Here is a 13,918-nt window from a genome sequence, read left to right as displayed (position 1 = left end):
GAGGACATCTCTTTGCTGTTCGACCTCCGCAGCTGGCATGTTGTTCTCTGCGGACGGGGTGATGAGGCTGGATTTTCTAGCTGTCTGCTGAATGGAGACGCTCTTTGGGGCGGCTTTTCTCGCTACGACGCTTAGCGCGTCTTCTGCGACCTCCCCCAGCGTGATACTGCGGCGCTTCTGCTGGTCTGCAGGTGCCTGTTCGATTGGATGAGGACGCAGTGACTGTTGGTGCGGCGTGCTGGACGCTGGATTCTCCATCTCAATGGAAAATGACGGTGTCCGCTGCTCCAACGTACCTCGCTTTGGTTGGGTGCGGTCGTAGGTGGGGTCAAGCGCTAGCGAGTCTTCGGATGACGGCGTCGTCGGGGCGGCTGATTGTTCCTCCCGTGCCTCCGGACCGTCCTGCGGAAGCGACTGGGCCGCACGATGCTTCTTCGGCGGCTGCATTGCCGGCGTCAACTGCTCCTCCTCCTCATCGCTCGAGTGCGGACTCTCCGCCTGTTCCGCCTCTGGCAGGTCCTCGCGTCGGTGGCCGCCCCTGCGATTCTTGCGGGGGGCCGTGGTGCGCTGATCCAATGGGCCCTCGTCCTCGTCCTCTTCCGAGGAGGCGGCGTCGGCGCCGTCCTCGGCGGTGGGGCCGCGGGTACGAGGCAGGGGGCCAGCCGCACGGCGCCGACGCTGTCCCTGGGCGAGTTGCTCGAGGGGCTCCTCACCTTCATCGGAGTCCGCCGCGACGCTGGTGCCCGCCTCACTCGCTTGCAGCGCCTCCCCCGGGCGGTGAGCGGTGGTGCGGAAGGGGCCATCCCATGTGAGACGCACCTCCAGCGCCGATTCGTCGCTGCTGTCGCTGCTGGAGGACGTCCCACGCGATCCAGCATCCTCTGCCACCGGGGCCGCATCGTAGGTGGGGACGCCCGTGGCGTGGCGGGCGCCGCCGTGGATGAAGCCCACCTCGAGCGGTACGTCCGAGTCGGTGCTGCTGGTTTGCGTGTCGTCGACGGGCTGCTCCGCGCCCACCATCGGACCAGAGCGGCGACGCGGCTGCGCGTTGCGACCACGAGGGTGCTGCATGAGCGATGGAAACAACGCGTCGCCGTCGTCGTCGTCTGCGGAGTACGGCCGCTCCTCGCCAGCCATTGGATCGCTGCCGCGGGGCGCGAGGCCGCGAGCACGCTTGGGACCACTGGCCAATCGCGGCCTCAGCGGATCGCTGGTGTCGCTCTCGTCTGAATCTGGGGCGCCGTCTCGCAACTCCTCGGCCTCGTAGTCCTTCGGCTTGGTGTGTCCGCTGTGGTAGAGGTTGGCGTTGCGGTTGCCGAGTATTGGCACCAGCGGCTCGTCGTCGTCGCTGTCGCGTGCCGTGCTGGGAGCCCGGGGACGCCTGCCAGGTCCTCTGGCCACGGCCTCTGGTGCACCGTCGCGCTCGGGCCTGCCTGCCGCCCGTCGCGGTCCAGTCTCAGCAAGCGGACGGAGGGGCTTCTCTTCCTCTTCTTCCTCTTCGTCCGACGGACGGCCCTCGCCCGCCATCGGCGTGCCGTCGTAGCGGGGCCGACCCGCCGCCCGTCGCGGCCCCTCTCCCGCAAGCGGGATCAGCGGCTGCTCCTCGTCTTCGTCTTCTTCCTCATCGGAAGTGCTGGTCATGCGGTATTCGCCCGCGTCGAGGGAGTCAACGTTATCCGGCCGCCCCGCCGCACGGGTGGGGCCGAAAATGGCTGTCGGCTTCAGTGCGGTCTCGTCCTCCTCGTCGTCCTCCTCGTCTCCGGACTCCGTCGAATCTGGAATCAGCGGCGGTGCCGCACGTGCCCGCTCCTTCTCCAGCCGCGCCTGCTCGCGCTTCAATCGGCTGTCGCGCGCCGCCTTCGACTGCCGTGCCGCTGCGAGTGTCGCTTCATCCAGGTGCACCTCGTCCTCGTTGTTGCGGGTGGCGTCGTCGAGAGGGTGGCGCACGGACTCTGCGCTGGCGGCCATCTCCGGCCGTTCGTGGGGGGAGATGTGACGCTTTGTATTGCCTCGCACGTAGTCGCTCTGGGCTCGCGCCAACGGACGACTTCCCGCCGTCGCCGCGGTGATGGTGGTGGTCGGCGGTGTGTCTCGTGCGAAGGCTTTCGTGGAGCGGGGCGGGAGGCCGGCCGCGCGCCTTGGACCCGACGTAAACGCCGCCTCTTCGCCTTCCTCGTTAGACCCGGCAGCGTCGCCCTCCTCGCGCACGCCTGCACGAGGGGGACGTCCCGCCGCACGCTTCGGTCCATCTGTGGCGCTCGGCGCCAGCGCTTCTTCCTTCTCTTCGGTTTCTTCGTCCGACGGACGACCCTCGCCCGCCATCGGCGTGCCGTCGTAGCGGGGCCGACCCGCCGCCCGTCGCGGCCCCTCTTCCACAAGTGGACGCAGTGGCTGCTGCGCCTCTTCATTCTCGCCGTCGGATGGTGCTCCAGCCCTGTATCCGTCCGCTTCGTCGGCGTCGCCGTGGTCGGGTCGTCCCGCCGCACGGGTGGGGCCGAAGATGGCTTCCGGCCACAGCGCGTCCTCGCCGTCTTCCTCGTCGGAGAGGATCCTTTCCTGATCGACCATGACGGGGAGTGTTGGCGCAGGCCGATGATAGGTAGTGCGCTGTGATGGGAGGCCCCGGCCCGCGTTGGCGGCGTCGGCGGCGGCTTCGTCTTCGTCTTCTCCTCCCACTTCGTCACCCGCAGGTGCGCCGTCGCGTCTGGGCCGACCACTCGCGCGTTTAGGCCCCGACGTCGTCGTCGGCTCTAACGTCTTCTCGACTTCCTCCTCCTCTTCGTCCGCGCGCTGTTCGTCACCCGCCTCTGGTGCATCAAGACCACGCGGACGACCTGCTGCGCTCCTCGGACCGTCCGTGGCGCTCGGCGACAGCGCTTCCTCTTCTGTTTCTGCTTCTTCGTCCGACGGACGGCCCTCGCCGGCCATCGGCGTGCCGTCGTAGCGGGGACGACCCGCCGCCCGTCGCGGTCCCTCCTGTATGAGAGGATGGAGCGGCTGCTCCTCGTCTTCGTCTTCCTCTTCGTCCCCGGCTTCAGTACCTTCCGGATTGACGTCGTAGCGCACGCGGCCGGCCGAGCGCGAAGGGCCGAACAGCGCGGACGGCTTCAGAGCCTCCTCCTGCTCCTCCTCTTCTTCTTCCTCGTCCTGCGCCTTCTCGTGTTCTGCGTCGTACGCGGCGGCCGGGGCAGCAGCGCGGGTGTGCGCTGCCTGACGCTGCAGTCGAGCCTCGCGAGCCGCCTTCGCCTGCCGTGCGGCGGCCAGCGCTGCCGCATCCATCGGCACCTCGTCCTCCTCCTCACTGGCGTTGCGCACGCCGGACTCGCTGGCCTCAGCCGCCGCATTGTCGTGATGGGGCCGGCCCGCCGCCCGTCGCGGCCCCTGCGTGACCGTCGGCGCCAACGGCTGCTCCTCCTCTCTCTCCTCTCCGTCGTCGTTGCCGGAGGCCACCGCGTCCTGCTTGTGGGTGGCGTCGTAGGTCGGCGCCTGGGCGCCGCGGCCGGACTTGTAGCGGTCGGCGCGATCGCCCAGCTGCGCCCGTAGCGGTGCCTCCTCCTCCGCCTCGTCTTCCTCCTCCTCACCACCACAGGGCGGGTGCGCCGGCGTCGGGTCCGCTCCGTGTGCGTCACCCGCTGCGGCGGCGGTGCTGGGGAGGTCGGCGTGGCTCAACGTCTCCGCGAGCGGCGACGCCGCCCCGCTGCCGGGCTGCCCGTCCCCCGGCTCCGCCATCCGCTCAATCCGCGCCGCCTGCTCCGTCGCAGGGGCCTCGTGAAAACTGTCGAACTCCTCGGCCGGTTCCGCCGCGACGGCGAGGCCTTTGGCGGGGAGGTGGTGGTGGTGGTGGTGGGGCTGGCGATGCGCGTGGAGTCGGGCATCCGCGTCCTCCTCGTCCTCGTGGAAGGGGTCCGACCGCGCATCGCTCTCGTCCTCACCGGTCAGGAAGCCCCGCTCGGCCGCCTCCCGAGCTCGCTGGGCGCGGTAGTAGTTCCGCTCCTCCGCTTCCTCCTCTGCGTCAAGGCGGTTGAATTCATCCTGCAGCAGCTCGTCTTCCTGCGAGATCATCACATCGCAGATATCCTCCATCTCGTCTTCAGCGTGGCACTCCAACTGAAAGCGGTGGCGATCCTCAGCGGCAAGCAGGTTCTCTAGCTGCTCTTCGAAAATTTTTTCTTTGCTGACCGGGTCGTCTGCCTGGTCGTCTGCTACATCGTGTACCACGCTTTGTGGGGACGGGCTCGTGCGTTCCGCGTCGGCGGTGTGGCGGGCAGCGGACGGTGCGTGCGGGACTTGATGGGCGAGGTGGGGTGCCTGCGGACTCTCCCCTGCGGCCACCTCCGAAGGGTCGGGTGGGGTGTCGGTGTCGCGGGGTGTCGCACCGGAGCGCGAGCCCTCGGTGGCGCTGCGCGGTGTGTGCTGCGCCGCCTCTGGTGTCACGACGTCCTGCACGTCCATTCCCTTTTGCTTATTGAGAGGACTGTTTTGCTTTGCACGCCGACAGAAGTCTATAAGTGCAAGTTATTTCGTATGCGCTGACACACGTGCAATCTTACGGGTACCGGAATATATATATATATATATATATATCCAAATACTAGCAATAATAGTAATCAATGATGGAGCGTGGAGCGACACTCGCAGCGACCCAACACGCAAAGACAGCCCAATCGAAAAGGCGTACTTGTCAGGTAAGACGAAAATAAATAATAAAAAATACTAGCGGAGAGAGGTTGATGCTCTTCGCTAAATATATATATATATATATATAAAGAGAGCAATAATAATAGTAATAATAGAGATGGCAGTCGCGAAGGAGACCCGGTCTTCTTTTCTGTCTTCCTCCCCTGATGATCTCGCAGAAGCCTGCAGCGGCACACCGTCAACAAAGTCGCGTGAAGCGGCTGAAAAACAACAACACTAATAATAATAAAAACCGAATGGAAGAGAAGGCGACGGCTACACCAAATACAAGCAAGAAACCCAAAACCAAACACACACACACACACACACACACACACACTGGTAATAACTAAAAAAAAAAGGGTGCAATCGACAGATATGTACACACGGCGGGATGGGAAGAGAGGGAGAGAAGTGTTTTTTAATTCTACCTCCTCGAGAAATAATATATTTAACGGTGACGATGCTGTGGCAAGTACAACAAACAATAAGATGTGCTCGTCAACAAGTGCTTTACATTCGCTGAACAACAACAACAAAAATGGCAAAGAGGCGATGTTGTGGGCTTAACACAAACACACGGAGAGAGGAAAGAAAAATAAGGTAGTAGTAGTAGTAATAATAATAATCACACGTACACAGATGCACAAGTTACAGACAGCAAACAGAAGGGCTCTTCTTTTTGGACGTACACACACACACACAGAGAGAGAGACACGGAAAGAGCAACAAATAATAATAATAAAGAAAGAGTAAAAGGTGCCTCGCTGAAAGGCGGACCTCGCCAAGCTGTCGCTAAGTTCACGCAACACACGCGCGTCGGCTCTTCTAATTACCACCGCTCGTGTCCGGCTTCGTCAGAAGAAGAGCAGGAAAGGAAAGTCACTCGTCAAGTAGTGAAGTTCACACCAAAGCAGCAAACAAACACGAAGGGAAGAAATGAAAGGGGGTGCTGTAAACAGCAAGAAAACAATGGAGGAGAAGAAGAAAGACGGGGAGAGAGAAAGAAAAAAATATATGATAATAGGACGAAGTACGTGCCGCGTGCAAGTATGATATCGGACAGGACGCTGTGAGAAGGCCAGAGAAGAGAAGCTTGGTATTGAATCGGACTGAAATCAAAACCAAGCCCACGCACGCCGGCTCTAAACGTAGATCTGATGGCGCACGGTGGTATAACCGCAGATAAGAGCTACAAGAGAGAGAGAGAGGGAGAGGAGAGAGGAGAGAGGGAGATCAATGGGCAGGGCTCTACTGACACGTGACTTGAAAAACAAAATGCGGAAAGAAGTAAAGAAAAAAAAAAAACACTGAGAAACAAAAACCTAAGGATGACTAAAGAAGGGTAAGAGTTTGATACCGAAAGCACACGAGAAACGGGTAGATAGGCAAAGCAAGGAAAAGCGGAGAATCTATGTGCGTGACTGCACCGCCCGCAAAAGCAAATCGGCAACACACCCTGGCGCTTCTCTAAATCCCTCGTGGAGTCAAAGGACGGGTATTCGCCGCACCAGGACCGAATCAGAAAGAAGAAATAAAAAAACAAAACACACACTCGTGTAAACGCAGACGGAAACAGAACTGGAGAGAGAGAAAGAGAGCAAAGACAGCTGCGGGAGCAACAACAATACCAGAAGTGTGCCGTAAGCGAAGTCGGCGCAGCTGCTCCACTTGAGTCCAAATATTTATGTCAACAGGCACGCGAAAAAATATATCAAAATAAAACAACAACAACAAGGCTCCGCTGATACGTCTGATCACTTCAACAACGATACAGAAAGGGTAATTGCTATGTACAGCGATATCGTCAACGACCGACGCACTCTGCTTTGCTTTCTCTCTTTGATTTCTTTAAATTCGAATGAAGCACACACGCAGCAACAGCCGCGACAATGAATGAAATACTGGGCGTTAGACGTCAGAGGCAACGACTACGATAACAATGAAAGGGAGAAAGAGTGCACAGGTTCACGGTGCGCAGCTGAGATACTACGAGGAGAGAAACAATCCGGTAACGCATACAGGGAGAACAAAACAAGCAGGGAACAATTCGTGATGGCCTTGGATGCAGATACACCAAGAAACACACACAAACACACACACAGAGAGAAACGTACACACGCAGGTCCTTCTACTTCGCCTTTTTCTTTTCTTTTTGCAAACGTTCGTGTGCGTCTGGGGAGAGAAGATGAAGAGCAACAACAACAATCGCAAAAGAAGAAGAAAAAAGCGAATGTGAAGAATTTCCGTCAACCTTCTATTTCAGTAGTAAATAGAAGAGAATACGGAGGAAGAGCGCTGCAGCGCTGCCGTTTGTTTTCCTTTTCTTCTCTTGCGAGACAAGCGAGGGGGGGGGGGAGGGGGTGGTGGTGGACAAGATGGTGATAGAGAGAAAAACAAAACCGACACACACGCACACGCACACAACAAACAAACCCGACACTCTTTCTTCGTTCTCTTTTCCTTTTTTTTCCCTTTTCTCTCCGTCTGCAACGCTCTTTTGATCCTTTAGCTCTACTTCAACGCCTTCCTCGCTGCGATTCTGTTCTCTTCTCTTCCCTTGCACGAGACTCCTGTGCAGCAAAAGCCAGCGGAATTCAAAGAAGAAAAGGAAAGGAGAAAATTCAAACAGCAGTCCAGAAGCACTTTCCCTCCAAAAACAAATAAAAAGTGAAGAAGAAGGGAGGGATGCCACGCCGACTTTTATGGAGCTTGCTCGTGCTTCCGGTGAAGGCAACGGCGTGAAGAGGGGTGAATGCACCAGACACAAGCTTCGAAGTCACACACACAGAGAAGGGCGTAAAAAGAACACAGGCGCAGCGTATGAGCCGTGCACAGACTAAAGAGAAAGAAGAGAATACTATATAGTACGATGTGGTTAAATCCGCTTTTTAAAACGACCTTCGCCACACGGGTGGTGCTGAGCGTTTCGTATTAATAATAATAATAGTAATATCTTTGCTTTTCTTCTTAGAAGTCCGTAAGTTTATATGAAGAGCTGCACAAAATCACGAAGAGGGGAAGAGGCAGAGGAAGAAAAAGGGCAGAAATGAATTGGGCAACGATAAAGAGAATACCCACAGGCCTGGCAGAGGGGGAAGCACAAGCGAAACGCCCCTCCCTGCCCCCCCCCCTTCGATGGCACGCGCGGCGGCAACAGCGGCAGGTGCTTCCACGCCCACCAGCAACAAATCTACGTAGATGACGTGAGACTCGTTGACTTGCAGTACATCTGTTAGTTCTTCGCTACACGTCTGGCAGCGCCTTACGCCCGCACAAACACGCCAAACACCTGATAGACAAGAGTTATGCCACTTGGCACCTACAACGGGTTCGTGGCTCACACAAGCATAAAGAGAACAGAGAAGAGAGAAGAAGCGGCAGCCGTCTTTTTTCTCTTACGTTAGAGGCGTCCAACGGTGAATCAACTCCGTTTATATATATGTATACGCGCACATGGGAAACGATGGAGGAAGAAGTAATGCCCAATCCTTTTCACGTTGCCGAGTTCATCCCACGTTGACACACACGTTGCCGCAGCGAAGCCACGGCACTGTATGGAAAAGGAAATAAAAGAAAGCACAACACACAAGCACACTAACAGGCCGTCGATAGCACAGAGCAGCAGAACACCAGCGGGGAATTCCCATCTTCCACGACGTTGTCGACTTCCAACGGAAGCTCCGTCGCTACGCAGATCAGCATGCGATGAGTTGTGTGCACCTGAAGCTCGGCCGCACTCCACCCAGAGGCGAAGGAGCGTGTGTGACCCTCCGTCGCTCCCCCATGAACGCCGTCGCCACCCGCCGCCTCTGCGTTGGTGGTCCGCGCAGACGCCGTCACGCCGGACACGCCATCCGCAGCGGCACCGGAGCCGCGGGGCGGGCTTCTCTCGGACTTCTCATGCAGTGCGTCGACACCGCCGTTGCTTGACACCCCGGTGCTGGCGAGGCCGTAACCTGCGGTCGACTGCTGCTGCTGCTGCTGCTGCTTCGTAAGAAGGCTCCAGCGCAATGGGATCTCCTCGCACCCGTTGCAGCTTCGATTGTTGTTCTTGCACAGCAGTACACCTGCCGTCGACGCCGGCGGACGTCCGGCAGGAAAACCACGCAGGCGGTGCATCTCTGGAATGGCGTTGGACGAGAGGAGAAACATCGGGTACGGCATACCGGACGAGATGGCGGCGATGCTGCCGGAGTAGGCGGAGGCCGCCTCGGGCATCGAACTCCAGTTGTGGGGGGCGGCGCCGCGTGCGGTGTTCGCGCGGCGGTCTGCTGCCTTGTCAACGCCGCTTTCGCCGGGGGAGTCCGCCGCATCGGGCTTCAACATGTCCTTTATTCGCATCGCGCCGCTGCCGGCGTGGTGGAGCTGAAGGAAGAGGCGGTAGATGGAGATGAGCTGCTGCCCTTGTTCTGGGGCAAGGGCCTGCGCGTCCGCGCTGGAGATCTGTTGGACCAGCAGCCCATCGGAGGTGTAAACGTTCATTTCTGTAATTGGTGTGTGTTCTTCTCAGGGATATGGGCTGGAGTGTACGGCGAGGGCGAGTATTTTTCCCCCTGTTCTCTTAGTGGATATAACGAAGGCAGAGAAGCTGCTGTGCGCCGTAAATATATAAATAAATAGGCGAATACCAACAGAAAAGGGAGATCTTAAAGGAGACGGTCGGCACAGCAACGAAGGTCAGAACAAATCGAATAGAGGACCGGGTTGATCTCGTGGTGCTGCAGCTCGTCACGCTTGGGTGTGCTGTATTGACACCCAGGCAGCAGCGTATGTGCAGCAGCGGAGTGCTGGTGTGTTTGCGGGAGCATCGGCATTGCGTATTTCGAGGAGTCAAACAAAGAAAAAGAAGCATCGTCTCCTGCGCCCATTCAACGTGGCAGCGCTACGCAAGATCGTTCATGAGGGAGTTCTGCCATACCTCAAGTAATAACAAAGGCAGGTGCAGGTTGCCACTATATATAAAGAACCACACAACTACACACACACCCACACACGCACGCATCAGAGCAGCGGCCAGAAAAGACAAGGCAGATTCTGATCTCGCTCTCTCATTGCTTCCTTTTCTCGGCACTACGCCCTTCTCATTAATCGAGCGTTTCGCGGTACTGCATGGCGATGTCTGTGTTGAACGAGCGCCGCTTCGCCTCCTTCAGCTGTGCGGCTTCGGCGCGTGCCCGACCGTGCCGCCACGGCTCGATCATGTCCCGCAGGAGGAAAAACACGAATAGGTGGAACCCCGCCACAGGCGACACCGTCTCCGTAAAACCGCTGCGGCCCACCACCCCTAGCATGTAGACCATGGTGACGACAAAGCCAACGAGGATGCCAGGGATCTGACTCGCCACCTTTAAGATGGTGGGGAGGTACGTCATGAGCTGCGACATGTCTGGTCCGGCCGGGCCGAAGAGGGAGGGCGTGCCGCCAGGGGGCGCGGATGCAGCAGGGGCTGTGCTCATCTCTACTAGTCTTAAAAAACGAAGCTGAAAGGGATAAAACATGCCGTTTGCGGGTCGGTGGGGGCGAGAGACGGAAGGAGGCATGAGGGCATTACACACACACACCCACAAGAAGAGATACATGTATAGTTTAAATGCGGTCGTGGAAGCAAAGAGGATATGAAGGAAGGGGAGAAATGAATGAAGTCAGCAAGTAGGTGCATCGTTGCGCGGCACAGTAGCGATTCTTCCTACAACGACCTAACAACACAGGACCCAACTTCGACGCCGTTTTCACCTCCGTGTCGGTCAGTGCGACGCATGGGCGACGGAAGTCCATCGGTGTGACTCCTCTGCGGAGTGTGCCAACGCAGGACTTTAATATATATGTATTTCCTTTCCTTCTTTTGCCTACGTGGTCACGCATTACTGATGTAGTGGTTCAGCGTACCGGCGGTTATACCGTTGCTTCGTTTTGGCTAAAGGCACGTACACTGTACACGTGCAGCGACGGAACGCGCGGCCGTCCAGGAAGGTAAAAAACAAGAAAACGGGAGGCAGAGGTGAACTTCACGCACCGCGACGCAAATCGGCGTGGTGGACCGTGGGCAGAGACGAAGTTAGAGGTAGCGGAGAACGACGCAAGGCGTACTTCTTCTCCTGCTTCCCACGACCCAGTTTTCTCTCTGTCTGTGTGTGTGTGTGTGTGTGTGTGCATGAGTGTGAAGTCACCCACACCACAAACCATGCCTCCTCCCTCCCCCCCCCCCTCAACAAGAGGCGTTCATCGCGTCGCGCTCACACGTAAAGGACTACTATCCCCTTCCCATCAGCCTTCACCTTATCCGTTCGCCATTTCTATTCTGTGAGCCAACCACAACGCAGCAACAACATCATCAGCAAAAAAACGCATGACTATACCTCCTGGAGCCACAGGATACGCATCCGACCGTTGAACCGCGCCCGGCTCTCCTCCACCAACTCCGCTCGCAGCTGCGCCGACTCCTGAAAGAGCGTCTCCGCCATGCCACCCCCCGCGGCTCGCCCGTACTGCTGCGTGTGCACGACGCAGAAGTCCAGTACGCACCGCAGTACCACCAACATCGCCTCCCAACACTCAAACTCCGGCTCCACCTGCCACCCATGCAGCTCGTACTGCTGGGCGATAAACTTCTCCGTGTCGTGACGAAGCTGCTGGACGCATTGAAGGAGGCGGTGCCACACATCGAAGTCCAAGACAGCGGCGTAGGGCACGGACGCTCCCCCGGCCACGTGGCCCGAGGCCTCTCCGACGGCCTGAATGGACATCGCCTCCTCCACGGATCCGTAGCGCTCATTGCTGGCGATACCACGCAGAAAGACGGCGCAGCCCGTAAAGACCTCCATCGCGTTCTGCGCATCCGCCTGCGTGGGGGCATGGCTGCAGTTGCTGCCGCTGCTGTGCTGCTGTGGCTGCTGCAGCCGCTTCAGCACGCCCGTCACGTCGATCAACCGCTGCACGTCGTGCCACCGCTGCTGCAGCGCCTCTGCGGTCCGCGGCGTTACCGCATTGCTCGATGACGACGACGACGACTTCTCTTCCCCCGTATTGCCCTCGCTGCTGGGGCGCGCCCCACCCTCTGCGACGGGCTCCGGCGTGGTGCTCGGCAGCAGGTCCGCGCTGACCCCTTCCGCCCCTTCCTCCACCGCCGCCCCCGCAGTGGACGGTTGTGCTGCGTGGCTGCTTGGCACCTCTGCATCGGATGACGCCGTTGCGGCTGGGGAGGCCACGCTGGACTGGGCGCTGGGCAGCAGCACCGGAAAAGCACCGAATTGAAGGCTGCGGTCGTAGCAGATGTGCAGCGGCGACCACGGGTCACGGCTGGCGAGGTAGCGGCCTACCACACGCGCGTCCACGGGCGGCGCGACGGCCTTCCACAGCTCGCGGTGGGCGACGTCGTTGGCGGCCGACGACCCGCGCAGGGCGTACCGCAGCAGCCGCTGCGCATCCCGGTCGCGGGCCCGCTCATCGCGTGTGTACTTCACGATATCCATCAACTGTGCCATGAGATCAGCGGAGTAGAGGACGCCGCTCGAGGTGAGCATGGTCAGCAGGGCGAGGTACATGCGACGCTCCGAGACGGGGCGGCGGTCGTGGAAGTCGCCGTCGACGCAGCGCTCCACGGCGGCCAGAAGAACGCTGCACACGTCGGCGTCCTCGAAGTCAGTAGATTTGACCGTCGCCGGGTCCGCCGTGGCGGCCGGTCGCTTCATCACGGAGGCGACAAACGGAATGCGCAGGCGCAGCGAGGGCACATCGAGGGCGGCGTGGTCGCTGCCGACGTACTCCCACAGAAAGTTGTGCACCTCTTGAATGAGCGTCTCGCCGCAGTCCACGATGGCGAAGTAGCGGCGGTACACCGCAGGGCTGAGGCTGGCGCGCAGCTGCTTCAGATTCCCGCGCAGACGGGCAATCTGAACAGCCAGCAGCGCGTCGGCGTGGTGCGGCGCCAGTCGCTCAATCTCCTCCAAGGCCAGGTACTGGTACAGCTCCACCAGCTGCCGCCGACGCGCCTCGCGCCACTCGGGCGGTTGGTGGGCGGCGTGCTCGAGCACCGTGTGCAGCGTCTCCACTGAGGCAACGTCCGGCCGAGCCCCCAGCGCGGTCAGCTCGTCGAAGAGAAGAAAAACGTCGTCGATGTGGATGTGCTCGTAGCGGGCGGCACGCGAGAGCAACACGTTCAGCGTGTCCACGTCCACCTTCACCCCTCGTTGTTTCATCTCCTTGTAGTACACCAGCATTTCTGGAAAGGTCGTGCACGCCCGCAGTGCGCCGTTGTACGCGTAGGCGAGGTTGCGGTAGGAGTAACGCAGCCACTCCCGCGGGGTGCGGGGCTCGAGCCCGATGGACCACTTCTTCGCCGGCCAGTGCCGCCGGTCTGCGATGCTGGTGCTGTAGCTGTCCACCCAGTTCTCATGGTGGTGCGCCGGGTCCCAGGCGCTGCGGGGGATGCCCACAGCCAAAACGCGCAAACTCCGCCGAAGCATCGTCCTACTGTTTCTTTCTTCCTTAGGAGAGAAAGTATATAAGACTCCTCGCGCTCCCTCCTCGCGTGTCACGCGGTGTAAACGAGAATAGTAATAAAAACCGTGACAGACGACAACAGTAAGACGACAAAACCAAGGCAGGTGCTGTCGTGCGCACAACGGGCTACGGTTTCTAGTGGCTTCCGCTTTCTCCCTCACTTGAAAGAGGCGATGGAGAGGTGTTCATGTTTTTAGCGTGGACGTGGAAGGTCACGAAGACAGCCAAGGCGAAGAGTGGGAAAACAAGCAAATAAACAAATATAGAAGGAGGGAATGCGTATACCAGTAAACACAGCCGTTGCTGTTCGCGTGGCTTGGTCATTCTATTCCACGGCGCTTCTTCGTCGTCGCCACGATCGCAGATAACAAAAAACACAGAGTCGGCCGCCGTTGGCGACACACCTACAAAGGCCTCCACTTCCATTGACGGTGATCGTCAACGCGGCTGAAGCGCTTTCCCACTCATTCCATTAAGAACCCGCTTCGATGTGCCTCTGCCTAACTTGAAAAGTCTGACCTAAAATACAGCGCTTTCACACCACACACATGCGAATTCGCATAGTTCTTCTTATCATCCCATTATTTTTCAGAGTGAAACGGCGGCGCAGCGCAGCACAAAGGAGCCTTAAAAGCGAAGACAACGTGAGAGCAAAGAGGCAAAGAAAAACGAAGAGAAGGCGGCGACCGTCGCGCACATCAACACGGGTGACGGTGTAATGAATCGGAACAACAAGTGC

At 58.9% G+C, this 13,918-nt stretch overlaps 4 protein-coding genes across 6 annotated transcripts; all 4 read right to left on the bottom strand.

Annotated features, from left to right (window-relative positions):
• ABB37_10022 (hypothetical protein) lies at positions 1 to 4,452 on the bottom strand (the record flags this gene model as incomplete). Its single annotated transcript, XM_015809734.1, has 1 exon — positions 1 to 4,452. A coding segment is annotated over one exon (4,452 nt), but the record flags the coding sequence as incomplete, so codon positions are not given.
• A 3,822-nt stretch (positions 4,453 to 8,274) lies between these two features.
• On the bottom strand, positions 8,275 to 9,327 carry ABB37_10021 (hypothetical protein; the record flags this gene model as incomplete). Of its 3 annotated transcripts, none has more annotated exons than XM_015809731.1 (1): positions 8,275 to 9,327. In XM_015809731.1, the coding sequence occupies exon 1, from the start codon at positions 9,160 to 9,162 to the stop codon at positions 8,275 to 8,277; it is 888 nt and encodes a 295-aa protein (XP_015651771.1). In that variant the 5' UTR covers positions 9,163 to 9,327. The 3 variants fall into 3 exon arrangements, with proteins under 3 accessions (XP_015651771.1, XP_015651772.1, XP_015651773.1); XM_015809732.1 differs by having other exon boundaries at positions 8,275 to 9,273; XM_015809733.1 differs by having other exon boundaries at positions 8,275 to 9,270.
• A 437-nt stretch (positions 9,328 to 9,764) lies between these two features.
• ABB37_10020 (hypothetical protein) lies at positions 9,765 to 10,162 on the bottom strand (the record flags this gene model as incomplete). Its single annotated transcript, XM_015809730.1, has 1 exon — positions 9,765 to 10,162. Exon 1 carries the CDS (start codon positions 10,134 to 10,136, stop codon positions 9,765 to 9,767), a length of 372 nt encoding a protein of 123 aa, XP_015651770.1. The 5' UTR covers positions 10,137 to 10,162.
• Positions 10,163 to 11,030: 868 nt separating this feature from the next.
• ABB37_10019 (putative mitochondrial hypothetical protein) lies at positions 11,031 to 13,341 on the bottom strand (the record flags this gene model as incomplete). Its single annotated transcript, XM_015809729.1, has 1 exon — positions 11,031 to 13,341. The coding sequence occupies exon 1, from the start codon at positions 13,140 to 13,142 to the stop codon at positions 11,031 to 11,033; it is 2,112 nt and encodes a 703-aa protein (XP_015651769.1). The 5' UTR covers positions 13,143 to 13,341.
• Between the last annotated feature and the right edge of the window lie 577 nt (positions 13,342 to 13,918).

This window comes from Leptomonas pyrrhocoris (genome assembly GCF_001293395.1).
Source record: "Leptomonas pyrrhocoris isolate H10 chromosome Unknown, whole genome shotgun sequence".
NCBI lineage: Eukaryota > Euglenozoa > Kinetoplastea > Trypanosomatida > Trypanosomatidae > Leptomonas > Leptomonas pyrrhocoris.
The sequence above is the reverse complement of the archived record's forward strand: the minus strand, read 5'-3'. Positions and strand labels throughout refer to the sequence as shown.